At 37.1% G+C, this 26195-nt stretch overlaps 1 protein-coding gene across 2 annotated transcripts in view; it reads left to right on the forward strand.

Annotated features, from left to right (window-relative positions):
• CADM2 (cell adhesion molecule 2) overlaps positions 1-26195 on the forward strand; it is a gene marked incomplete at its 3' end in the record, with an annotated part of 671230 nt that overhangs the window by 561839 nt on the left and 83196 nt on the right. For both annotated transcript variants that reach the window (XM_082784894.1, XM_082784893.1), the window contains one exon: positions 13792-13882. In XM_082784894.1, the coding sequence (XP_082641020.1) occupies positions 13792-13882 (91 nt within the window). The remainder of the gene's footprint in view (positions 1-13791; positions 13883-26195) is intronic.

A 26195-nucleotide genomic window follows, 5' to 3' on the forward strand; every position in this document is an offset into this window, starting at 1 on the left:
ATTACTTGTTCTTAAGAAGTGGCATAACAGAAATAATTAAACAAAATAAAAGTTGTGAAACTAAGCTTCATCACTTGAGTTCCAAAGTTCACTTGATCACTGAAGAAAACAGAACAGAGTTGCCAATGACAATATAATTTCTGCCTTGTCATTCCTGTGTGTATGGGACTTAAAGGATAACTAAGAACCCAGTGACCCTATTCTGCAAAACCATACAGTGGGGAAATAACACAGGTAGTGCTACTGGTATTATTTTCATGAAGTGGCACACGCGTATAACTGTGGTGAGAGTACCTCTCTTTCTATCACTTAGCTCAGCAGGGTCTCCCAATATAGCCAACATTACGCTCACATTTCTCTCTCAGTTTTAAGACCAACTACAAAGCAGGTAAGAACGATCAGTGTTGTCTTTACATGACAACAGGAAGTATAAGGTTTTAACAAATTTTAAGTGGAATGGAGAGGAGCTGATGAGTTTTGGTAGTGTACCTCCATCTGCTCTTTCACCTTCACAAAACTGCAAGCCATGCATTATGCTCTATCACATATTAATCTTTTTTTTTTTTTTTTTTTAGCAATTATGGTGAATGATTATGATATGACTGATAGCTGAGATGTTGAAAGAGGTACTATGAATATTTCTAACAAAGTACCAGATAATCAATTTTTATGGAATTAGTAACTTAAAGGGTTTCCTGCCAGGTTGGTACTTGAGTTCAGGCACTCATGAATTACAAGTGTCAAGAGGGAATATTTCACTGATCAAGCTTTTTTTTTTTTTTTCCTCCACACTGGCATTTGGCTTGTTGTTTTGTATCTAGGAGAGAGTTTTTATAGTTTTCTGGTGCAAGCTGTTACTACTTTCTTCTTCAACAAGCATTGTTTTAAACTAAATTGAAAGAGATGAGATAAAGGATGACATAATAGTCATCAAAGAATCTCAGATAACAAAGGGACTATATGCTGGTTCTAGTCTTGCTTGACTGTAGAGTGACTTTTAAAGGAGTAAAAAAAGAAGGTATGGGAATATCCATGCAGATATGATACGAAGTATTCACCTTTATCAAAGCAAAGTATTTCAAAAAATATCTTAAAGCTTGATTTTGTAGTGTTGTTGAACAGATTTATTGAAATGAAATGCAATTGCCATGACACAAGACACATTTGATCTAGATCGTCTTTCCCACAAATACTACTAATAAAATAAAGTCAGATGCAAAATACTTCTTTCATCTCTTTAAGCAAGGAGTAATTCATTATATTCTGAAGGAGAGCATTGAAGATACTGTATTTCCCAGGGTAATTTACAAAAGTTTATCAATGTAGATTTGCTTTGTGAGTGCCTATTACAAAACAATAAGGCACAAGCAGAAGCCACGCTACTTGTCATTTACAAAAGAAGCCCAATTTGGAAGAATGCTGATTCACAGCTGTAGGATACAAGCAGCTGTTAAGTGTAAAAGCTATTAAAAATGGTGAGTACTTTCACAGAGCTGATTAGAGTACTCCTCTCTCTTCCTTCAGATCTCATTTGGGATAGCCAATTTTATGTTTATTTTTGTATGTACTAGAGTGGTTTATCCTTGGAAATTTCTTTAAATTTCTCTTTTTTTAATTTTTTTTCTAAGTCTAATTTCTTAGGTTTGTTGTAGTTGTTTTAGAAATGGGAATAAAATTGTGTAAAAATACTGAATTTTTAAAGTTTTGTGATTACCATCCATATATGAAATAGATGATCTCACAGTTTCTGACAAAAAAAAAAAAAAAAAAAAAAAAAAAAAAGATACCTTGGATACCTTAAGGATCCTATGCTTTCTCCAGTCCTAATTAATCAGTGAATCACAGAATCTTCATCATCTTCAGAGATATCTGCTTATTTTGTCTTTACATCATGGAAATGATGGAAAGTTTCCAAGGAAATAATAGAGAAAAAGCACTATGAAAAACGAAGAGGTCTGTGATATGTGAAAACACGCTTTTTTTTTTAAAAAAAAAAAAAAAAAAAAAAACAGACACAATCAAGTACAAAACAAATGAATTAGTTTCTCAGGAAATACTTTAAAAATCATCTGGCAGTCATTTATTACCAGGTAGCAATAATCTTTTATTATTGCACTGTTAGATTTTTATAACATTTTTAAAATGATAGCACTAGAACTGTTGTTGTTCACTGACATGATAAAATGTCCAATCAATTTATATAAGTTTTTAAATATTCAGAAGGTTTGCAATCATTAAATAACACTACAAGGTAAAGATATGCTGTAGGTAGATAGCAATTTAGTTAAACATATAGGAAGAAAAGTGTGTTGTAATGAATCAGTCATACTAATTTGAAATATGGCACAAAGAGAAAATGGTGGTTATTGTACAAAAAGATTGAGCATAAATAATGATTGAGTAAAATTGAGCATTATAGATATTTGCAGAATATGCTTCTACACACATTTATATATGAGAACTTAGAGTGGTCTGAGAGTGATCCTGAGAGTGAACAGGAAGGTGGGGTGCTAATCGAGTACCTCGAGTACTGTGTTCAGTTTTGGGCCCCTCGCTACAAGAAGGATATGGAGGTGCTTGAGCGAGTCCAGAGGAGGGTGACCAAGCTGGTGAGGAGTCTGGAGAACAAGTCTTACAAGGAGCGGCTGAGGGAGCTGGGCTTGTTCAGCCTGCAGAAAAGAGGAGGCTCAGGGGCAACTCTACAGGTACCTTAAAAGAGGCTGTAGCGAGGTGGGGGTTGGTCTGTTCTGCCACGTGCCTTGTGACAGGACGAGGAGGAATGGGCTAAAGTTGCGCCAGGGGAGTTTTAGGTTGGATGTTAGGAAGAACTTCTTTACCGAAAGGGTTGTTAGGCATTGGAACGGGCTGCCCAGGGAAGTGGTTGAGTCATGATCCCTGGTGGTCTTTAAAAGACATTTAGATGTAGAGCTTAGTGATATGGTTTAGTGGAGGACTTGTTAGGGTTAGGTGAGAGGTTGGACTCAATGATCTTGAGGTCTCTTCCAACCTAGAAATTATGTGATTCTGTGATTGTGTAATACATTTTTATCCCTTTTAGTGACAAAGGAAAACACATGAGCTTTTCTGGGCAGTGGCAATTGCTGGCAATGAAGACATCTTTAAATAGTAGCCCTTGGTGAGAAAAACCTATCTATTCATCTGGACAGGACTATAATATTATGATCCATTTCTTTTGGGATTTTTGTTAAAAATAATGCAGCAAGTTAGGGCAAGAGGAGGAGAATGCAGTTAGCCTCATGAACCAACCAAAGCAGATTTTTTTACATGGCATAAAAGCACAACTCATTTGCTGAGAAGGTGAGAATTCTGTTATTCCTATAAATCACAACAAAATTTCCTCTGGAGGAGTCAAGAAACCTCCTTCCTGTGCCTCTGCCAAATGATCTGGCAACCATGACATGGATGTTATACCATTGTGGAACACTGTATTTTTTAATGTGAGCTATCTGGAGGTTACGCGAATGTTTTCTGAACTGGAGAGTAGTTAAGACATGCTCCTGGTGTTGCTTAGGGTTCATGAAAGTAAATACTGGCATTCTTGGGAAGCTCATTGATCACAATGGGAAGCGTGGCTCTGTTACACAAGCATAGATCTCTTCCCAAATTGATACAATGGCATCATTTATATTAATGGATCCGCTGCAGAATTACATTGTTAAACAAAGCCTAGTAGTACTTTTAAAGCTTTTTAAATAATCTGTAGAAGAAATAACTTCTAGTTAACTTCTAGTCAACTTCTAACAAGTGATTTACTCTTCCCTTTCTTTACTGGTGTCTTACTTATTACTGCTAACAGAATTTGCACACAGACGAAAGTCCAAGAAGGATCACAGAACTCATTACAATAAACTCAGATTCTTAGTGCAGACGGAGAGACTTTCATAAGAGCATAAGCTACAGAGAGAGAATCACCTTCAAAGAAAACACGTATAAGAATCAAAGTATTCCAGTGGAGGCCTAGGGTCAAATGATGTTAATGGGATGTTTTCAATTATTTAGAACATGAATAGGGAAAGGATTGCATTTCCCCTGTTTTTGAAATAGGCACTTGATAATTTGGTTCCATGGAAACTAATCAGATAGGAGGTGCTTGCTTTGGAGGCTTATTAATGTTTGTTGTAGTCTTATGTTGTATAGGAGGTGTGCATTTATATTGGCAAATAATGTTTGAACTTCTGTGCCTCCCTTTCTTTCCATCATTTTAATTAGGTCCAGCTCTTTTAGTACTGGCCACTCTTCTAAGTTCAAACAGTGTGAAAATAAAACAAACACAAAATCCCCATATTGTTTAAGAAACAGAGATTTAGGCAGCATATATCATACTGATGTGTACCATGAATAGAGGAAAAAACCTCCCCCATGGATCTTTTTGAACCTCCAAGGAGTCATAAACTAAAATAATTCAAGGTATTAATCTTTCACTATGCACCTTGTATATACTGAAGCTTATATGTTACTGTCAGAAAATGTGATAATTTTTCTATGCCAGGTCTTTCAATATCCTAAAGACCAATATATATATATATATCCTCTGATTAAGAACAACATTGGAAACCAAGAGAAATGTGTTTTCTTCTTGACACTTTCATCCATTTCCATAGAATGATGTGAACCAACCTTTATTCCCTAAACCATAAGTTGAGAACAATAATACCTCAAGTACTGATTGTTACTTGAGCAGCACATAGCTTATATCTATTATTGGACTGCTTTCATCAAAACAAAAGCATGGTAGGCAGGTACAAAGAGAAGATCCAAACATTTTACAAAATCACTGTATAGCATGCAAAACCATTAAGGAAATTATTACAGGAAATTGTCATGGAAGTTTTGTACATTCAACATTTTCTGTTATACCATTTAGCATGGGAAGTAGGAATTACAGAGTTCTTGCAATAAACACATTTAAAAATCTAAAGACTTGAAGGTACGCTACACTTCATATGAAACAACAATCACAGAATCACAGAATCACAGAATTTCTAGGTTGGAAGAGACCTCAAGATCATCGAGTCCAACCTCTGACCTAACGCTAACAGTCCCCACTAAACCATATCCCTAAGCTCTACATCTAAACATCTTTTGAAGACTTCCAGGGACGGTGACTCCACCACTTCCCTGGGCAGCCTGTTCCAATGCCTCACAACCCTCTCAGTAAAGAAGTTCTTCCTAACATCTAACCTAAAACTCCCCTGGCTCAACTTAAGCCCATTCCTCCTCGTCCTGTCACCAGGCACATGGGAGAACAGACCAACCCCCACCTCGCTACAGCCTCCCTTGAGGTACCTATAGAGAGCGATAAGGTCGCCCCTGAGCCTCCTCTTCTCCAGGCTGAACAAGCCCAGCTCCCTCAGCCGCTCCTCGTAGGACTTGTTCTCCAGGCCCCTCACCAGCTTCGTTGCCCTTCTCTGCACCCGCTCAAGCACCTCGATGTCCTTCTTGTAGCGAGGGGCCCAAAACTGAACACAGTACTCGAGGTGCGGCCTCACCAGAGCCGAGTACATGGGGACGATCACCTCCCTAGCCCTGCTGGTCACACTGTTTCTTAAGCAAGCCAGGATGGTGTTGGCCTTCTTGGCCACCTGAGCACACTGCTGACTCATATTCAGCTGACTATCCACCATCACTCCCAGGTCCTTCTCCACCTGGCAGCTCTCCAACCATTCCTCTCCCAGCCTGTAGCTCTGCTTGGGGTTATTGCGCCCCAGGTGCAGGACCCGGCACTTGGCCTCGTTGAACTTCATGCAGTTGACCTCAGCCCATCGGTGCAGCCTATCCAGATCCTCCTGCAGAGCTTTCCTACCCTCAAGCAGATCGACACACGCACCTAACTTGGTGTCACCTGCGAACTTACTGAGGGTGCACTCAATGCCCTCGTCCAGATCATCGATGAAGATATTAAAGAGGACCGGCCCCAGCACCGAGCCCTGGGGGACGCCACTAGTGACTGGCCTCCAACTGGACTTGACTCCATTCACCACGACTCTTTGGGCCCGGCTATCCAGCCAGTTTCTAACCCAACGAAGCGTGCGCCAGTCCAAGCCAAGAGCAGCCAGTTTCTTGAGGAGAATGCTGTGGGAGACGGTGTCAAAAGCCTTGCAGAAGTCAAGGTAGACCACATCCACAGCCTTTCCCTCATCCACCCAGCGCGTCACTTTGTCATAGAAGGAGATCAGGTTCGTCAAGCAGGATCTGCCTTTCATAAACCCATGCTGACTGGGCCTGATCACCTGTTTGCCCTGCAAGTGCTAATGTGCAAACATAAATGCTCTAGTTGAGTATATCTCCATCACCAGTTTGGAAAAGGTATTTTTAATTTAAGGCTGGTACTGGTAAAATATCTAATACCTGCTTTTGTCATTCTCGTTGTATTTAGTATTTTCTTTAATTTTTGTAAAATGTTTTAAATTGTTTCAACATTGAAAATTTTGCCATCTTTGACAAGTAAGAAAGATACTCCCAGGGCAACAACTTAAAGGTCTTTGAAAACATTTCAGCAACATCTTATTACTTAAAGCGTACGAATGGATGTACCAGAGACATTTGATGCTAAGTGTTGACAGTACTTTCAGTTAAGCATCCTAGGAAATATGTAGGGAATATTAAAGTTTTACAGATTTTTCTTTTTAAGAGCATCCTAATCTAACTTTAGAAACTTTTTTTTTTTTTTTAACATAAGCTAGATCAATGGTATATTCCATATTATGTTGGTACTAAATGTAAATAGGGACAATTGTACAGAACTTGTAGAATTAGTTGTAGAAATATAACTTGTGAATTAGACTGAATTAAGAATTTGCTAATACCTTTTCCTTTTTGGTGTGTCAGAAAGTCATGATTTGTCCAAACTAGGACATAGGTAAGGAAAAGGCATCTTCAACTTCAAAGTGAAATCCTAGTTCAAAACCAGAGTAGAAGAAGGACCTTAGAATACATGGTGGAATTCTGCTATTTCATGATAGGTAGAGGTGTCATTGTGCTCCTTGACTCATAGCAGACTTTTTATCCAGACTCTGAAGGGCTGAATACTCTAATCACTATGTTACTGTCAAATAAGTATTTTGCTGTATCTTACGTAATTAATGTGAATACTTCAATACTCAGCAGAATGAGGGACTTTTTTTTTTTTTTTTCTCTCTCAAAGATTACTGTATGTACCTTAATAGCTCATTTAAAGAAATAGTCTTAGTAGGCTGGTTAACATTCCCGGTAAAAATCAAGTTACCTGTAAGTGAGACCATACAGAAGTGGATTCCTAAGACTTGGGGATTTACAGTCCTCCATGATACAAAATGTGGAAGAACGGGACCCTTCCTCAGGAAGTAATAATACTCTCTCTGTAAAGAAAAAGAAAGAAAAAGAGACATTCTTGTTCTGTTCTGCTTCCTGAAATTTTAGCCATATTGAAAGGTATTTTGGGCACTGAACTTAAATTTTATAGTAAGTTGTTGCATTTATTTTTAAAAAATCTGTAATTCAACAGAGAATCAAGAACTATGACTTAGATCTGCATAGCTGATATAATATTCCTTTGTAAGTTCCTGCAGAGAAGAACCAATAAGAACTTTTCTGTTAATCCTCCTTTCATTGGAAGTGCAAGGACGGCTACACTTTAAACAGTATAGAGATCTGCCTCTTAACAAAATGTTCAGTGAACTGTAGTGGCAAGTATTGTTCATATTACAATTAAACATATATTTCAATGCTCTGGAAAAAAAGACTGTGATGCACATGTCTTGCATGAATTGGTGCATTTCCAGCACCATTTTAATTCTAGTGACTAGAAGATAATTAACACTTCTACTCCTGTATTTACCTTCCAATATTCATTTCTTAAAGTCTTATCAAAAATTTTAAATTTTTCTATTACTCACACCATACCAAGTAAGGAGATGGTCTTATTTTCTAAGACTTTAGTTCCATTAACTGAAGATTGTTACATTAGGGAGCGACTGTATGATATCATAGAATAATGTTACCATATAATGGCCATATTACTCTTTTTAGAAAATTATTTTTCTTCTGAAATCTGATTATTCCTACATAGCTTTTACTGATTAATACCTTAAGATGAATAGGGATCATACTTTATTTTAGTTACTCACCCAGTAACTGGAAGTTCCATCAAAAAGTATCCACAGAAGCTCTGGTAGTCCAGCTAGCTAAGGTCTAAAGAAAACAAGGACTTCTGAAGTTAGGTAGAAAAAACAAGCCACACTACTTTTAATGATCTTGGGACCAAAAAGAAGCATGCATGATTCATTTTCTGATTTAGATGATGACCTGCTTTATGATCTTAAACAAATTTCCTTTCTTTTATGCATTCAGTTTTGGCTTTTACTCTGTGGCTGTCAAGGACTTGCACATATGCTTTAACATAATATACAGGAATCTTCCAGTGCCTTCTATGCAATTACATTCCAGTCAGCATGGGTTTATGAAAGGCAGATCCTGCTTGACGAACCTGATCTCCTTCTATGACAAAGTGACGCGCTGGGTGGATGAGGGAAAGGCTGTGGATGTGGTCTACCTTGACTTCTGCAAGGCTTTTGACACCATCTCCCACAGCATTCTCCTCAAGAAACTGGCTGCTCTTGGCTTGGACTGGCGCACGCTTCGTTGGGTTAGAAACTGGCTGGAGAGCCGGGCCCAAAGAGTCGTGGTGAATGGAGTCAAGTCCAGTTGGAGGCCGGTCACTAGTGGCGTCCCCCAGGGCTCGGTGCTGGGGCCGGTCCTCTTTAATATCTTCATCGATGGTCTGGACGAGGGCATTGAGTGCACCCTCAATAAGTTTGCAGATGACACCAAGTTAGGTGCGTGTGTCGATCTGCTTGAGGGTAGGAAAGCTCTGCAGGAGGATCTGGATAGGCTGCACCGATGGGCTGAGGTCAACTGCATGAAGTTCAACAAGGCCAAGTGCCGGGTCCTGCACCTGGGGCGCAATAACCCCAAGCAGAGCTACAGGCTGGGAGAGGAATGGTTGGAGAGCTGCCAGGCGGAGAAGGACCTGGGAGTGATGGTGGATAGTCAGCTGAATATGAGTCAGCAGTGTGCTCAGGTGGCCAAGAAGGCCAACACCATCCTGGCTTGCTTAAGAAACAGTGTGGCCAGCAGGGCTAGGGAGGTGATCATCCCCCTGTACTCAGCTCTGGTGAGGCCGCACCTCGAGTACTGTGTTCAGTTTTGGGCCCCTCGCTACAAGAAGGACATTGAGGTGCTTGAGCGGATGCAGAGAAGGGCGACGAAGCTGGTGAGGGGCCTGGAGAACAAGTCCTACGAGGAGCGGCTGAGGGAGCTGGGCTTGTTCAGCCTGGAGAAAAGGAGGCTCAGGGGCGACCTTATCGCTCTCTATAGGTACCTCAAGGGAGGCTGTAGCGAGGTGGGGGTTGGTCTGTTCTCCCACGTGCCTGGTGACAGGACGAGGGGGAATGGGCTTAAGTTGAGCCAGGGGAGTTTTAGGTTAGATGTTAGGAAGAACTTCTTTACTGAGAGGGTTGTGAGGCATTGGAACAGGCTGCCCAGGGAAGTGGTGGAGTCACCGTCCCTGGAAGTCTTCAAAAGACGTTTAGATGTAGAGCTTAGGGATATGGTTTAGTGGGGACTGTTAGCGTTAGGTCAGAGGTTGGACTCGATGATCTTGAGGTCTCTTCCAACCTAGAAATTCTGTGATTCTGTGATTCTGTGATTATCTGAAGAAATTTATATGAAATAATTTGTATGAAGATAAATAAAACTGCATGCAACCTTATAAGGGCTTTAGCTAATTAATTCTTTAGGGGTATAACATATGTATGCACACATATATATGTATAAACCCACATAATTAATTCTTTCTTACTTCAAACCATGTAAAATATCAAGTACATTTTGAACAACAACGAAAAAAAAAATAGTATTGGTGATCAGATTAACTGCAAAGGTCTCGTGAGTGATAAGAATTGCCTTTATTTTGAAATAGTTTCAAAGAGATTAAATCAATCACAAAAGTAGTTCTGTAAGGTATTAAAGTTGCCATTAATTATTGCTAAGAGGAAAACAAAAATAATGTGCTGAAGCGTTTAATTTGTTCACGTATCAGATAACATTCATTACCTGAATAACTGAAATCAGTTTTCCACATGTATTCACTGATTTTGTATGTGGCTGAATAAAGATGATATTGCCTGATTAAAAGATAGATAAGTCTTCCAAAGCTTTGAAATGACTTCTCAGGTCTTGTGCAATGAGATGTGCCTAGGTCCTAGAAAGAAAAGAAATAGAATCACTCAGTGAAAATTTTGCCTTTAGTCTGCTGAAACAAGAAAGAATGTATCTGGAAACCCCATTCCATAGTTTTTATCTGTAATCAGTCTTAAACTGTTATTTCTAGTAAAAAGGAAGATTCTTCGCACATGGGGGGTAGAAGATATCTTGCCATGTGTCTAACGATATGTTTGAGTCTCAGTTCACACTGGTGCTAACAATCAATTGCAGCTCATAAGTACCTCATTATTCAAGCTCAAGACTGTAGGGCCAAACAGCTTTCACACTGTTGCTTGTGAATAAATGAGTCACTGGGGAGTGAATCAAGTGTGTTCTATTGCGAAGTCTTGCTACACTCATATGAAACACTTTTTTTTTTATTAAAAAAAAAATACGGTTGGATTTTTCCAGTACCTACTATTTTTGGAATATTTATCTCCCACATACTGTCCTTAGAGCTCAAGAAAAGAAAGCAGTTTTAATCACTAGTCCCAGAATTCTGCTTTAAATACTCAACTACAATATTTTACTACAATGAAATTACTGGGCCAAATCCTAAAAAAAAAAAAAAAAGATGCAAATTATTAAAGTTTAAACAGGTGTAAATTGATACTCTTTTATTAACTTTAGAGAAAAAGCTCTGACCCACAATAAAACCAAACCCTACAACCTACTCCATTTGTTTTGTTTGGGTACAAAAATAGAGTTTTTAGACATGCTTACAAATAACAAGCTGATGGGCATATTTGAAAATAAGCCAACATTTTACTGCAAACCCTACAGTATTGCAGGGTTTTTTGTTGGTTTGTTTTGGTTTTCTTTCTTTAAACTTTGTTTTCTACTGGTGGAGGTGTTTTCTGAATATTAGGTGATATTCATGTTGTTGTGATTAATGCTTCTGGGTGTGACAGGTTAAGGCCCAGTGTGTTGATAGAATACATTTATACTTGTCAAATATATTTAAAAGAAGTAGTTCTAGCAGGAGGTAGTATTTTGTAATAGAATGGTGGAAATATATCAGTCAGCAAGGGTTTATTATCTTTTTTAAAATAACATTTTAAGATTAGTTTTTTATGCAATTTATTATTTTTTTTTCTCATTTTAAATATAGATGTGAAAGTAGAGGGCTTGGTCTTAAGTTTTCTCCTTATAAGTGTATACTTTAATTCTGGAGAGAAATCAAGGGCAGCATAAAAAGAAAAATGGAAACAGCTACACTGAAAATGAAGAACCCAAAAAAAGAATATCATCTGTAAAGGACTGATAATAAAATACAGACATCGTGAATCATAAGTTTCCCTGAAAATTATGTACTGGATTAATTGCCGTATTTCCTGTTTTAAAGTAACAAGTAAGTAATGTAAAAGTAAATCAGGAGGGAAAAGCACAAAGGAATATATTTCTTACACTATCTTACTGTGTGTTAGAAGCATAAGACCTTTCCTATCCTAGTAGTAAGCTTGTTTTTGGAAGTGCATGAAGAACAGAACATTGTCTGGACATTGAATAAAACAGGTGTGGGAACTCCAAGCTGGGGAAAATGTCACTGCATTGATCCATGCAAATCCAAGTTTAATTGTCTGAAATCCCCTCTTCTATTAGGGTCATTTACAGTAATGTGTAACATAACATGCTGATCATCTCTTAAATATTTAAGCCAGTAATGCTGCCTAGATGGGCCTTTCATTTCTCTCTTCACTTGTGGCTATTATGATTATTTCCATCAAAGTTTAGTTCCTTTTTCATATTTCTCTGGAAACCTCTTGATCTCATCGCATTAATTGTTTCCCTCCCTCTGTTAAATTCTTCATGTATTCCTATCTGATACTAATTTCTTCCTCTGGTCCAATGCATAGTCAAGAAAGTAATTTATTCATCTCCAGTAGTACTACTGAAATCACAGAAGTACTTGATGGCCTGATTTATTAAGGCACTTGAGGTCAGTGCCTTAAGTATGTGCTAAAAATGAAGCAAATGCCTGCATGACCTGCAAAGGATTAGTCACCTGCATAATGGTTTCCAGGGTCCTTAAAAATGTGAACTTGTGGAGCAGATTTGCTACTGGTGTAAGGTTAGAGCAGCTGTATTGAAATCTAAATGATGCTGACAATGCTTTCAGTGGCATTATGACAAATCTACACCAAGCCTTTCCCTTTTCTTGTCTTGTGCCATGCTGATACATTGTGATATGCCAAAAATAAAAATCAAAGGTAGGAAAAAGCTTTTACCATTTTCAGATGTTTATATGCAACTTAGTGATTAATAGGACTATTAGCATCTCAATAAAAAAAAAAAAATGTACAATAACAGCATATCTTTTTTTTTTTTTTTTTTTTTTTTTTGGAATTTGGTTTTGTAGTGTCATACTGTCATGCTCTTTCACATTTGCTTGATAATAGGGTATCTGTGGTGTCACTGCTAACGCAAATAGGAATTTCAAATCAGATTAAATAAAACTTGAGTAACCCTAGGTTTGCAGGTTAAATCATTTCATATGCTATAGATGATGTGTGTTTTGTATTAGGCAACTGCAAGAAACAAGGAGTCGTATTTTCCTTTCCTCACTATGACTGTGACCAGTCTTTCTTCTTCCTGAGGAGAAAAATGTTTTGTGTACAGGTGTTTCTTTCTGTGTATAGGTGTTTCTTTCTTGTTTCTCCTTGTAAGTGGTGCCCCTTCCATTCATGTAAAATAGTTTGATTATGAGGGTATATCTTGGCTGGTAAAATGTTCTGAAAATTAAAGATCTCCTGCAAATACTTCATTCTGCATGAATTCATAATTTTTATATTGTATATCTTTTTAAAGTCATAACCAGAAAGTTAATTAGTTAATTCCAGAATACAGGAAAATATTTTTAAGTTTTTAGGATGTATTACAGGCTTTTCTATAGGGCTTTTCAATTATATTTAAAACATTCTCTTTGACTTTTTTTTTTCTAAAGAAAGTTCTGTTTTAGGGGCAGCATTATTGCATTTCAGAAATAATATCCTGTAAAATGCCTATAACAAGTTATTTTAACTGAAAGCCCATTGTAGCTTTCTTATTATGATTTCAAGCTTCTGCAACAATAAAAGTGTTCTTATTCAAATGTATATCATTGCATTCATACCTTTAATAGCAGCATTCCATCATATCAACCTATAAATAGGCAAAGAAACAATTGCACAGAGTACTTGTTATTCATCTTCAATATTTTTTATTTCATTGTTAGTTATCAGACTTTGGAATACTCTTATGGAGTACCTGCATTGAATAGAGAAGAAAAAAGTTATTTCCTTGGAGCTTACACATACTTTCTATCTGTATTTTCTTGTGATATAAAAATTTATAGTTTTAGTTCCATTGGTCATTTTTATTGCCTTCTTGAAGACAATGAAAATCGCACAAGGCTTCAAATAAAAGCATCTCCAAGCGTAAATTAAATCTAGGGTGTAGTCTTTTGTAAGCAGAGAAGAATGTACTCTTAGATAATACATCTTTTTTTTACTGTATATCAATAAGATGTCTATTTTCTTTTCTTCCTAGATACACCTTTAGTTAAAATCATTTCTTCCAATTCATGGCCCGAAGAAGGACAATCTATAATTTTGACTTGTGAATCCAAAGGAAAACCAGTGTAAGTGATTTAACAAGTAATATGTTTTGTTATTTTCTTTATTCTGCTGTGATTGCAATCTTCAGCTGCAGAAATCTGCTGTTTTTGTCTCGTCCTGGGGTGTAATGTAATCTCTCGATAGAAATCCCCTTGAAGCCTGTCTTCATTAAATGTCTATAGAAGATTGGTCTTTTACTTTGTCATTTATTTTAGTTTTCAGGAAGAATTCCAGCTGTGATTTTTTTTTTTTTATTATTATTGTTTTTTTTCAGTCATGTGTATCAACCTGAAAGGAGTACAGGCTTAATCAGTCACTGTTTACATCACTGAACTGATGGTAGGAGAGAGAATGTCTCATGAAAATCTTCCCACATCAAGTAGCCTCAGAGAAAATATATTGAACCTTCTGGATTCTTTAGCTGTCATTTACAAGGGAATTTGAAGTTTAATGACATGTGCAAGTTGGCTACTTGTTTCTGCTGGAGTTTTAAAAGATGTAGTCTGCTTTAAGAGTAAAAACTGTTTTACTTGGAATTTAACATCTCTGCCACCAATATTTTTAAAGGCAGATCTGCAGAGATAAACTCTTGCACAGAATCTACTGTTTAAATAGACATCTCTTGCTAAAATAGCATCTCTGATGAGCTGTTATGCATTTACCCATGAAGAAACATAAATAACCATGTTGCTTAATAAGAATGGAATTTCTTAAACATGAACCTACTACTAAAAAGATTAATATGGTAATGGTGATCTGCAGCTTTAGAATGATCTCAAAAATAATAGTGCAAACGTGTTTTATTTCTGGAAAGGGTGCAAATTATGTGCCCAAAATCACGTCACTTGAGGAAGATTTTCTCATTGGTATAATTTTATTGACTTCATAGAATTAATATAGGTAGCTTAATATAGGTATCTTAAGTCAGATTTAGGTAGAATCAGGCATTTAAGTCTGAAATTTCTATTTTGAAATCATTTAAACTCCCTAAGTACCTTTCTTTTATAGATGATATGCCTGTATCATTTTAAAGTAACTCTTGATTTTGACTGAGCTGATAAACACAGCATCCTGATCATGCGTCTACCCTACCTGAGACAAGAACACTAAAGTTCCTTCATAGTAGGTCTTATATGGTGCTTAATGCAATTGGTCTTCAGTGTACCTATGTGCTTCTGAGTTACTGTGTGTTTCTGAGATATCTATATAGGTATCTCACAAAATTCATATGCAACCACCTTTTGTCTTTAGTGTATACTTGAAGGAGAAAGAATTTATCTTTTAATATTCCCCTAAGTATCAGGGGATACAGAGTTGGTGAACCTATTACTTTCAAATTTAGTGGAAGATATGCAAGAGTTTAATTTTAGGAAAAAAAATCAGCCCTGATTGCCCTGAGTTGCAATTTGGTAGGTAGTATTTAGGGTTTTCCCTATCTCAGTGTTTTCCACATGACTTAACAGGTGACAACTACATGCTGAGTTCTCTGTTTGGCACATTGACTTCAGGGATCCTAGGTTCAGGAGTTTGATTTTCACTATTGATTTAACATTCACAATAGGGGTAAAAACTTAGAAGTAAGGCGGCCATTACAAACTTTTAATTACTTGTTGTTTGTTTCAGGGGAGGGCCAGTTTGGCCCTTTACACTTGGAGTCTTTAAATACTAAGGAAGTGTGGACGTTATCTGTTGTTTTCTTCATTTTGGAATGTATAGTTTTGTGAGACAGATAGCTGGATGATTGGACAAATGGATGAAACTGGGGGGTGGGGGGAAAGGAGGTGTGGCTGTGGAGATCAGGTACATAGTAACAACTAAGTGTTCTAGTCCTCCATTTTCACTTACCTCTGAGTACTGGAACAAAGAGGCATGATGCTTTTCAGTTTCTGAGGGTGTGGAAACTATCTCAACTATCTTTAAACATCTGTACAGTACATATTTGCATCTGAGCTGCTCACATGGGCTTCTGCTACTTTTTCTCTGCTGACTACATGGAGTTTAGATGCTAACTTAGTCAGATTTCTACCTCTGTATTTTGGGATACCAAAGATAGATGTCTAAATATAGATATCTATATCTATATCAAATTTAATATCTATGTTCATTTTTGGTTAGCTTAATCTTGCTCTTTATCTATGACTTATAACCACATTTTCATAATCTTTACTGAAAATGGGCTAATATTTTTTCACTTTTTTTTTTTTTAACAATAATGCTATTGTTAAAAAGAGGCAATTAATTTTCTCACATATTAGATTTTCTTCAAGACACCAGTGTTTGTGACTCATTTCTGAAGGCAGTAAAGAACTATGAAACTTGTATGTTTTAGCTTGACATACAATATTCTGTATTTAGTACAGTAATATTGTAGATATTTTTATATGTTATCATTAGGAGATACTAATTGAAACACCATAATTAAAAAGCATCTTCAATTGAGATGATTACTGAGTTTTTTATTATTTTTTAATATTAATTTAGAAGAAAATATTTTAGAAGAAAACTTAGTTGCAGCCTTAATGGATTCAACTAAAATATTACATATGGTTGTGAAAGGGGAGCCAAATAAAATTCTGCACCTCTCAAGGCAGGGCACCTCTATACAGTAGCTTTTGGAGCCCAAATATTTGTGCCCATACATGCACCTCTGATTGTCCATTTCACAAGAACTGCCTACATCAGCTGTTCTGTATTGCTTCAGCCTTTCATGGAGCAAAGCCAGTAAAAAATAAGCATCCTCCTGGGAGCAGTTTGCAGTTGCTTAGCATGAGAAACAGCAATGTCATTCTCTCAGTCTACATTATGATTAACTTCTGGTAAGATATTGGAGAGGTCCACAGAGCCCAAATACTTCAGTGTCAGAAGATAAGTGATGAGCTGTAGGCTTCATGGAGAGCTCAGAGCCAGCTGTGGTCCTTCATAGCCATTTACACACCATGGGTTAATATCTGTCCACTGTCCACTATCCACTCTCCTGTTTCCTGTAAATAGCAGTGACTCATACCATTAAGCAAACATTTACTATAGGTACACTTCTCTCTATCTCAGAGCAGTTTTCAGAGTGTTAGAGATGAAAATGGAGAAAGAGTGAAACTGGCTTGTAGCTGTTGTGACATTCATGATACAGATGGCTGCTGCAGAGTACTTCTTTTACAAAAGGGAAAGGCAGAATGAGGCTATAGCTGGAGTATACTCACCACATCTTTGCCTTTTGCCAAGCCTTTCCTGGCAATGATTCTGTCCTTCATGCTATGTGCATCATGGATTCCTTCATACTGCCTTTCAAAGCTACAACACAGTTCTAAGGAAAAGCCCTACCTAACTTAATGCCTTGTAGCAGGGATTGGGAGGGAAGCCTTATTCACACTAACATCTCTAGGAAATCAGCTGCCCTCTGCATCCCCTTTCAAAACAAAATCATCCAGAGATTTATCAGAGAAGTGGGAAACAACAGTCTACAATGTGTAAGAATTGGAGAACTAAGGCTTCAGGGTATAAGTTTTGGGTTGACCAGCTGGTGGCCATGGCTTTGACAGAGATTTTAAAAAAAAAAAAAAAAGTCTCAGTCACTTGGATGTGCATAGCATAGGTTGCTGTAATGTGTTTAGACAGGCTCCCAGATTCTGAGGCTTCTTGCTGCTATGTGTGGAAGTGCTTCTCCTCACATTTCTGGTCTTTGACCAGATAGAGAGTTGTTGGAACAGGAGTGCTGAGAGTGGGCTGAGGGGGGAAAGAGAAGTGGGGGTGTAGGAGAAGGAGTGGAGAAGGAAGATAAAAAGGCAAATGAACCATTCTGAATGAGCCAGTGAGGCAACATGAGAGAGGGTGAGAGGAGATCTTCAAGGTCTGTGACTGTGCTGTTTTTCCTCTCTGCTTATCACTGTGAGGATGAAGACAGCTCTGATTCTGATCATGGTCCTATGCTTATTAGTATTAGGGGAATTACATTGGAGGCAAGAGTTGTTCTTCTGGGTAAGCACTGGATTACTATTATAGCAGAGTGGTGATACCAGTAAAAAGATTGGGACAGGTTTCCTGCCTGTTTTGTAACAATTTTCCAGAGGCAGGCTGTGTGGTGGATTACTAAAGTGTCGCAGATTGTTATATTCTCTGGCACAGTTCCCTCTGGTATACGTGTTGTGGCTGGTGAGACTTCAAGCAGAGGCAGGATGCCTCAGAGGTGACAGGGAAGTTACTGCTAGATCTGTTAGTCTTTGGGTTTGCCTTTTTGGCCTCTGAGGTGACATGTTTCATAACACCAGTCCCACATGGCATGGATGACTTTACTGTTCACAATATCAGAATGGGAATGGTAAGGTGGTGAAGTGGCTTCCTTACACAGTGTCTTTGAAAAGGTCTCTTGCTTCTGTGTGTAACTCTGGCTAAGTTTATTCCCTTCAGGATCTACTGTCAAAACCTGAGTGTTCTCTAAAAATTTCAGATTGCACACATGGGTTTAGAGCTCATTGTTTGATGTTCGGGCACCAGTTATAGACAGCTGTGGAAGGCTGTTTTGGGGAATATTATATGTATAAGGAGACAACATTCTCAATTAAAATGTTGTGATGGTGGAAAGGAAAAAAGAAAATAACAACCGTTACTTTACCACAAAGACTATTTTTTAAACAGACCTTATAAACATAACTCACTATGGAAACGTAATATTTGAAGTGAAATTTAGCTAGCATTTGTGAGGATTGTTGTCTGTTTGATGTCCAGCTGGCAGACCAAATTTGAAAGTTTTATTTTGAAAAAAAATTCAAAATTGAAAAAAAAATGCAAAAATTTGAAAAAATGTTCATTTTCCAAAGAACAAAATTTAAATCAGCTCCAGAAATAACAGATCTCCTTGTTATGAAGTCATATTCAATGTCTAGATGTTTCTGTAGACATATTGCCAGATAATATTTTATTTAAATAAAAAAAAAAAAAAGCTGTAAAAATATAAACCAAAAAAAAGGTTTCAAAAAGGTTTTGAAAAGCCTGTGCTTTTTAATTGCAAGTTATAGCTTTTACGTACAATTCTATCTGAACAGGATGGTCTAATGACTCAACACTGCTCCAAAAGTGAACTCAGATCTTTCCAATAGTGAAAGAGAGGTTCAATATTTGATATTTTTAGTCATCATTCTCACTGAAGCATGCCTGAAATACTTTTTATTTTTATTTTTATTTTTATTTTTATTTTTATTTTTATTTTTATTTTTATTTTTATTTTTTTGAGTCATTTCATGAAGGACCTCAAAATATAATAGAATAATTAGGTCACAGGGAACAAAGAGGGAGTTGTCTGTCTGCCATGTGCAGTTGAGGTCTTTCCATTCCGTGTAGCTCAAGGGAATCACATTATATATTGACTGACTAATGTAAAGTAAATACTTGATCTTGCTGAAATAAATAATAAATATTTTTGTTTCGGGAGAAGAATCATACATATCCCTCAGAATAATAATATTTGGAATATTGTCATGAAAAAGTTACTGAGAAAAGGACTACCAGTAGTAAACACTATTTTTTTTATATACCGAGTAATTAAAGTGTAGTCAAATAAACATTGTAATATCAGAAAAATTGATCGCTTTTAATAGTGAATGTACATTGAACTTAGAACACTCTAAGGCTTGTGTAAACAAAGTGTATGGTATCACCACAGAAAATGAAATGAAATATCTGTTTTTCCAATACCCACTTGAAAAAGACTCCCATGAGTAAGGCAAACATTTTGCAAAGTCTGATGGAAAGAAGTACTAAGACAGAGAAATACACAACACCACTCTCTCAGTGACCCCAGAGAATGGCTACTTCGTTTGAGAAGGACCTGATAGGGCTCTCGGTGAAAAGAAAACTTAGAGTGAAGATAGTTGACCTATTTTCAGTCACCTGAAAACAGCAGAGCATGGGGCTCATGCTGGTTCATGTTTAGCCTACTGTCAGCTAGGACTCCCAGCTTTTTTTCAGCCCAGGTGCTAGATTCTGAAAATATCCTTGCTGAATTTCCTCTTGTGAGGAACCTGTTGGCCTGTTTGTCCAACCTGCAGAGATCCCTCTGAATGATGGCCCTCCCCTCAATTGTGCTGAAAACAGCCTCGGTTTGGTGTCAACAACAACTCCTTAGCTACATCTTTGATATTAAACAGTAAAACAGGATAGGACATGGGAAAGACTCCTGAAGAAGTCTACTTGTAACCAGCCACAAGGCAGTGTCCCTTTAGCCCAGTCGTCCAGACAGTTTTTCACCCATTAGTAGTATATGCATCCAAGTCAGTTGTAACATCCCAGCCTAGGTATGAGGATACCATAGGAGACTGTGACCAAAATCTTACCAAGTCAAGGCAGATGACATCCCCTGGTCTTCCTTCATCTACAGATGCAGTCATTTCTTCAGAGTTTTCAGTGTCTGGTAACTAGAAATCTATTGAAACATTTACTTCATGAATTGTTTTGCCATTGACTCAAGGATAAAATGTAATATAAATAAAAGAGTAGAAAATCTCTCCTTCCTCAGAATAGTTGCCTCGATTCAAACTAATTCCAAGTGGAAAGATCTCTGAACCTAAGGAAAGTATTTGGAAAACTGCTTGAAGCAACACATTCAAATTTCCTGACTTGCATTATAATATAAGAAATGTCCAGTACTTTGTTTCCTGAAAACTTTGACGTTATGGACAGGAGATAGCCTTTGGAGATGATTCCTGACTCCTTCAGTGGAATAGCGGTTATGAATGGTAGTTACAAATTATCTGTATGACTAAGGTCTTATTTGGTGCATGCCCTCAGATCACGTAATTAAATTTTGTACATAGTTTCTAAATTTTCCACATGTGTTTCTTCCCCATAGCATCTGAGAACCTAGCAAATTATTACATGTTTATTTTTATCACAGCTGTGGACAATTAGAGTATTCAATTGCCTCCAATTTACAGATGGGAACTGAAGCAGAAAAAATCCTACAATGAAAATCAACAAAAAATATCATGTTTTTTATGACTGATGTTGAACACAGTCCCTGTTTTCCCAAGAGTATTTGATGTGACATAGCATCGCAGTCAGAAGATAGCTCATCATTGGTTTGAATTGTAACACTGAGTTCTTAGCACATCTACAAATCTATGCTGAAGAGTCTGAAATCAGAGACACAGAAAATAACAGAAACCCACTTGACATTCAGCTGTTAACATTTTGGTGTAAGTAGTTTGCCAATATTGCTTTGAAACTATGTTGTAATGGCAGGGTTAGATTCTGATTCATTAGTCTAACAGCCAGCTTTTTATCCACGTACAATTCTTTCTTTACTTCTTTGACATGATAGCCTTTTCAACTTCTCTATCAGATGAGATGGAGGTTCTGTAAGCAATTACCTCATTTTCTACATAAATTCTATTCATTGCAGAATACTGTCTGGACTGTGTCATGAATACCTAGCAGCCTAGAAAGGAATGCTAGTATCAACTCCACCTGTATGAATTATTGTAATGAATCTGGAAAAGCATGCATGTTTCTCTGTTTATAAATCACCTTGCGGAATGAATCCACAGCCCAAGCTGGACTCTCAGTCAGTATCAATAAATATTAAAGATTTGGAAAATTGGATGAATTTGTCCATATCCAGTATGAAATACTATTCTAGTAAAATGTGAATGTGATATCAAAGTATTTCTGCCTTAGCTTTATGTATATTTGTTCATAAGAAATCACAAATTGTAAAAGTCTTTTTCCAGGTTTCTCTGGAAAGAATCACCTACAACTGCAATAAAGTAGGTGAAAAGAAAGAAGGAAAACTAGATACTGGACTTTCACTGTTGCATGTTTAGATTTGAATGATCTTTGTCTCAGGTGGAAAAGTGGATGGCTTTGAATTTTGTCATAACTGGTGCACTTTTAACAAACTGTGACTCTCCCCATCCTCCTTTGCCTTGATTCTAGAACTAGCACAGTCCTCTAATACCTCTCAATAAGTCAAGTATACATTTTTTCTCAGTTTTATGCCTTCTGAATACTGTAGGTTTAAAGTTAAGTTTCCAGGGACACATGTTGCAGACAGCTTTGAGATTCTACAAATACATTCTTAAATAAAGGCTACCATATGAGACAAAGTATCATATCTGTGCTTCAACAAAGGTAAAAACCCCTTCTTGCGGTTCTCCGCCCTGTGTTCCTTATCAGTGTGGAACAGCTCTGAGGTTGGCTCAGGTTCTCCTATTCTTACCTTTCAACTTTGGGATTTTCTGCTGAAACTTGCAACCTCTATTACTGTCTGTTCCGAGTTCTCTTTGAATTTGGCCTGATCAACAATTAGTTAGAGCCTGTCTCTTATAAATACAGGTATCTCTGTCCTCTTTCTCTCCCATGATTTTTTTATGTTTCTTGAAAAGTTTGTCTTTTTTTTTTTTTTTTTTTTTTTTAAAAAAAAAAAAACAGTGTTTTTTCATCTCTGTATTTAGGCTCTTTTCATATTTGTTTCTGTTTGGAGAAGTGTGAACTTCTGTTTCTCCAAGAGAAACTGTTTATATTTGAGTAGGTGATTGATTACTCATAAACAGCCTACTATTAACTTGATCTGATGCCATGTCAGCTAATCTTAATTGTTGTATCTGATGGTTATTGTTAATCACATAGAAAATTTTCATCATGAACAAAATTTGTAAGATTCTCTAAGAACTGCACTGAAATGTTATTGAACAGTTAACCATGTAGTTTCTGCACCCACACAGGCAACAGAGCATATATATAAGAAAACTGTATCAGTATTAAACAGTATATTTCAGAGCTCTTTCAGTGAGGAAGGTTCAGAGAAAATATATCATTTGCAACATAGACTAATCACTTAGCATGTGACATAGACCAGGTAAGAAGTTTTGTAGTTCATAATACGCATAACTGCTAACAGTGGTGAACCTTTTGAGTATGCAAATTCAATGACTAATTTATATTTAAAATAATTCTAGTTAATAGTCACTGATACCAGTCCAAATCTTTGTTGAAGCCAAACTTGGCAACACTGGCCAGCATTTTGTTGTAATTACTTTCTTTGGATAGTTTGCCAATTTTTAAATTATTTTCATTTTAAAGGAGTTCATTCTAATGATATCTCTTGCCTTGATTTAGTAGGCATCTGTTATATGCTGTGTTGAATGAGTGTTCATTTTCCATAAAATGTTCTAAAATCTTATGAAGAATATCATACGAACAGTAAAGAAAAATTTTCCGAGTGAAACATTCCAGAAAAGTAGTTTGGTAGGCTTTGCAACAAAAAGCCAATTATTTTAAAGGATTATGTAAATATTCAGCTTGTAACCTTTTACACCAATATTTCATTGACATTACAACTGCACTGTGGAATTATGCTGTGATATAATAGATAACAGAGTAAGAAGCAGGTAATATTTTTGCTGAGATACAGCATGCATACCTAATAGATTAAATTTCAGTTTGTGTTAAACATCCTGACAGTGTGAGGGGATGTATCTTCGTTTCACAGCTGGGACCTTTTCTTTTTTTTTTTTTTCTTTTTTTTTTAGTGTTTTGCAGGGAGTAGGGAAATTGGTGTAATAAAAAGTGTCACACAAAAAGAAACAGGTGGGAGCATTAGTGCCTGTCTAAAAATTACATTTTACAATAAAACCTCCTGCAGTGCTTAAGAACTTCCCCTTTAGTGTTCTGTAAAATGATCACATTGCATAATAGGCTCGATTCAATAATTGCCTTTCCTCTTTTTTTTTTTAAATATCCCTTTACTGCAGTGTTTACACATAAAATGTTGCAGATAGTACAGTGTGAAAAACAACTAAAAGCTGCATTTTTTAGTGCTCATTAAATTCATTTTGCATGCGAATGCCTTTTGAAATAATTTTGTCCTTGCTCCGATTTGAATGCCTAGCAAAGAGCAGCTGAAGGATTTGTGTACAGTGCAAACACATTCTAAAATAAGAGGTCCATAGAATACAATAATAGATACAGTTGAAATATAGCATGTGTAATTCTAATTCAGTGCTAGACTGAAAGGTAAAATGTGAAAAGAAAAATAACAAGTTTTGGGAGAGGCTGAAATACTCGGTGTTTTAGATAATTTAATTTCTGTAGATAAGTGATTAACTACAGTTACAGGTAAACAACCATCAGCAGTAAACACAAGAGAACATGTTAGTATAACTCCATCAGTGCACATCATACAGTATTTGCTCTGTTACGCAACTGTTATGCAATTTAATTATTTGCATATTAATTGTGTAATTAATAGCAATTCAATTTAATTGTTATGTAAAAAAAAAAATGTTACGCAAAAACAAAACAAAACAAAAAGTTTATTCCCTCTATAGCAGATGTGATCTGGAACACTCAGCATCATGGAGAACACCAGATCATTGCGATCTGCATTTCCCCCCATGTTTAATGTAGTATAGCTCCCTGGGAAAGTGTGTGTGCTATAAGCTAACAGGGTAAAACACCATCCTTCCACAGGAATGGAAGTTTGCATTTATGGAACATAAAAACAACTTAAAATCAAATTACGATTATATGATCTCTATATATTTTCAATTTCTTCTTTCCATTTGGTATCCTTTCATTCAAAAACTTGTCTCCTATTTCACATGGTGTTTGTATGGATGGAGAAAGTGCATGGATCTCTCCACACAGAATTTTTTGTCATTAGTCCAGCCAAGTAAGCTAGCTACTAAAGTCTGGAAAACAAAGGTTAAAAAAAAATCCAAACAACCTTTTTAGGTGTGAAAATGTAACCTTAACACAACTCCTTAGTGTAAGAACATAGTCCCAGAACAAATTGAGATGATGAGTTAAAGGAGATTGTGGTCCTAACAGGCATGGAAGGAAGATAGGTAAGAGAATGAAAAAATTAACAGTATTTACTATTAGTGTTATTTTTTTTATTATTATTATTTTTTTTAATAGTCCTAGTCTCTCTGTATTGCAGGTAAAACCTAGGAGGTTTCTCAGTCCTGTTTTTGGCTAGTTACAATGAAATTTCCAGATTCAAGGCTTGGTATTTAAAGTACCACTGTGCACTGTTTCCAGAACCTATAGTAAAAGACCTGAGGAAAGACTGAGTCTGTTATTTGTAGTCTTTCACAGAAGAGCAAAAGTTGCAAGCAGGACGGATGCAGAACCACTTGGAGAAGAGAACTGCCAAGGAACTGCTATTGCTGTTTGCATGGTTTGTCCTTCATTTATGAACCCGCTATAAGCAGCTGAGGGGCTGAGTAGCCACTCCAGGGTTCTGAATGTGGATAACCCAGTTAGGGAATGATCTAGCTGAGACAGCGGTGTGTCTACTGCATTTTAGCTGGTAGCAATGTCAACAGAAAATTTTATGATAGACATTGCCCAGCTGTATGCATATCTGATTTTGTGCGTTATGCAACAGAGGTTGGAGAAAACAGTCTTAAACAAAGGAAGAAAGCACATGTTATTCCTTGTCAAAAAATTGCAAACAAGATGAGAGCGATTAGTGGCCATACATTGGAAAACAGAAGAAAAAAAAAAAAAAAGGAAAAAAAAAAAGAAAAAAAAAAAAAAGAAAAGGCTAGCAAAGGACAGTAAAATGATATCCTGTGCATCTGCTTCCAGGCTCATCTTGAGTTGCAACATGCCCATATGTGGTGGGTTGACTTCAGCCAGCTGCCAGATGCCCACCCAGCCACTCACTCACTTGTCCTGCTCAACAGGACATGAGTCAAGATAAAGACATGGAAATCAGTTGCCAGTTACCATCACAAGCAGAACAGACTCAACTTGGGGAAAAATAATTAAATTTATTGCCAGTTAAAATAGTGTGAGATGGTGAGAAACAGAGACAAAAGCTCAAACACCTACTCCCCCACCCCATTTTTTTTCCCCCACACTCAACTTCACTCCTTCTTTCCCAACTTCTCTACCTCCCCTTTTGCTGAGCAGTGCAGGCAGAGTGGGGGGCTGTGGCTGGTCTATAACAACTCCTCTCTGCCACTCCTTCCTCCTCACACTTTTCCCCACTTGAGAGTGGGTCCTTTCTATGGGCTGCAGTCCTTCAGGATAAGGCTGCTTACCCACAGGTTCTCCACAGTTCCTTCAGAGTACATTCACCTGCTCCAACATGGAGTCCTCTATGCGCTGTAGTGTGGATATGTTCCCTGGCTTTGTCCTCTCCATGGGCTGCAGGGAAATACCTGCTCTATCATAGTCTTCTTGTTAGGCATTGGAATGGGCTGCCCAGGGAAGAGGTTGAGTCACCATCCCTAGAGGTCTTCAAAAGACGTTTAGATGTAGAGCTTAGTGATGTGGTTTAGTGGAGGACTTGTTAGTCAGAGGTTGGACTCGGTGATCTTGGAGGACTCTTCCGAC

Source organism: Aythya marila (assembly GCF_965140915.1).
Source record: "Aythya marila genome assembly, chromosome: 1".
In the NCBI taxonomy this organism is placed as follows: Eukaryota; Metazoa; Chordata; class Aves; order Anseriformes; family Anatidae; genus Aythya; species Aythya marila.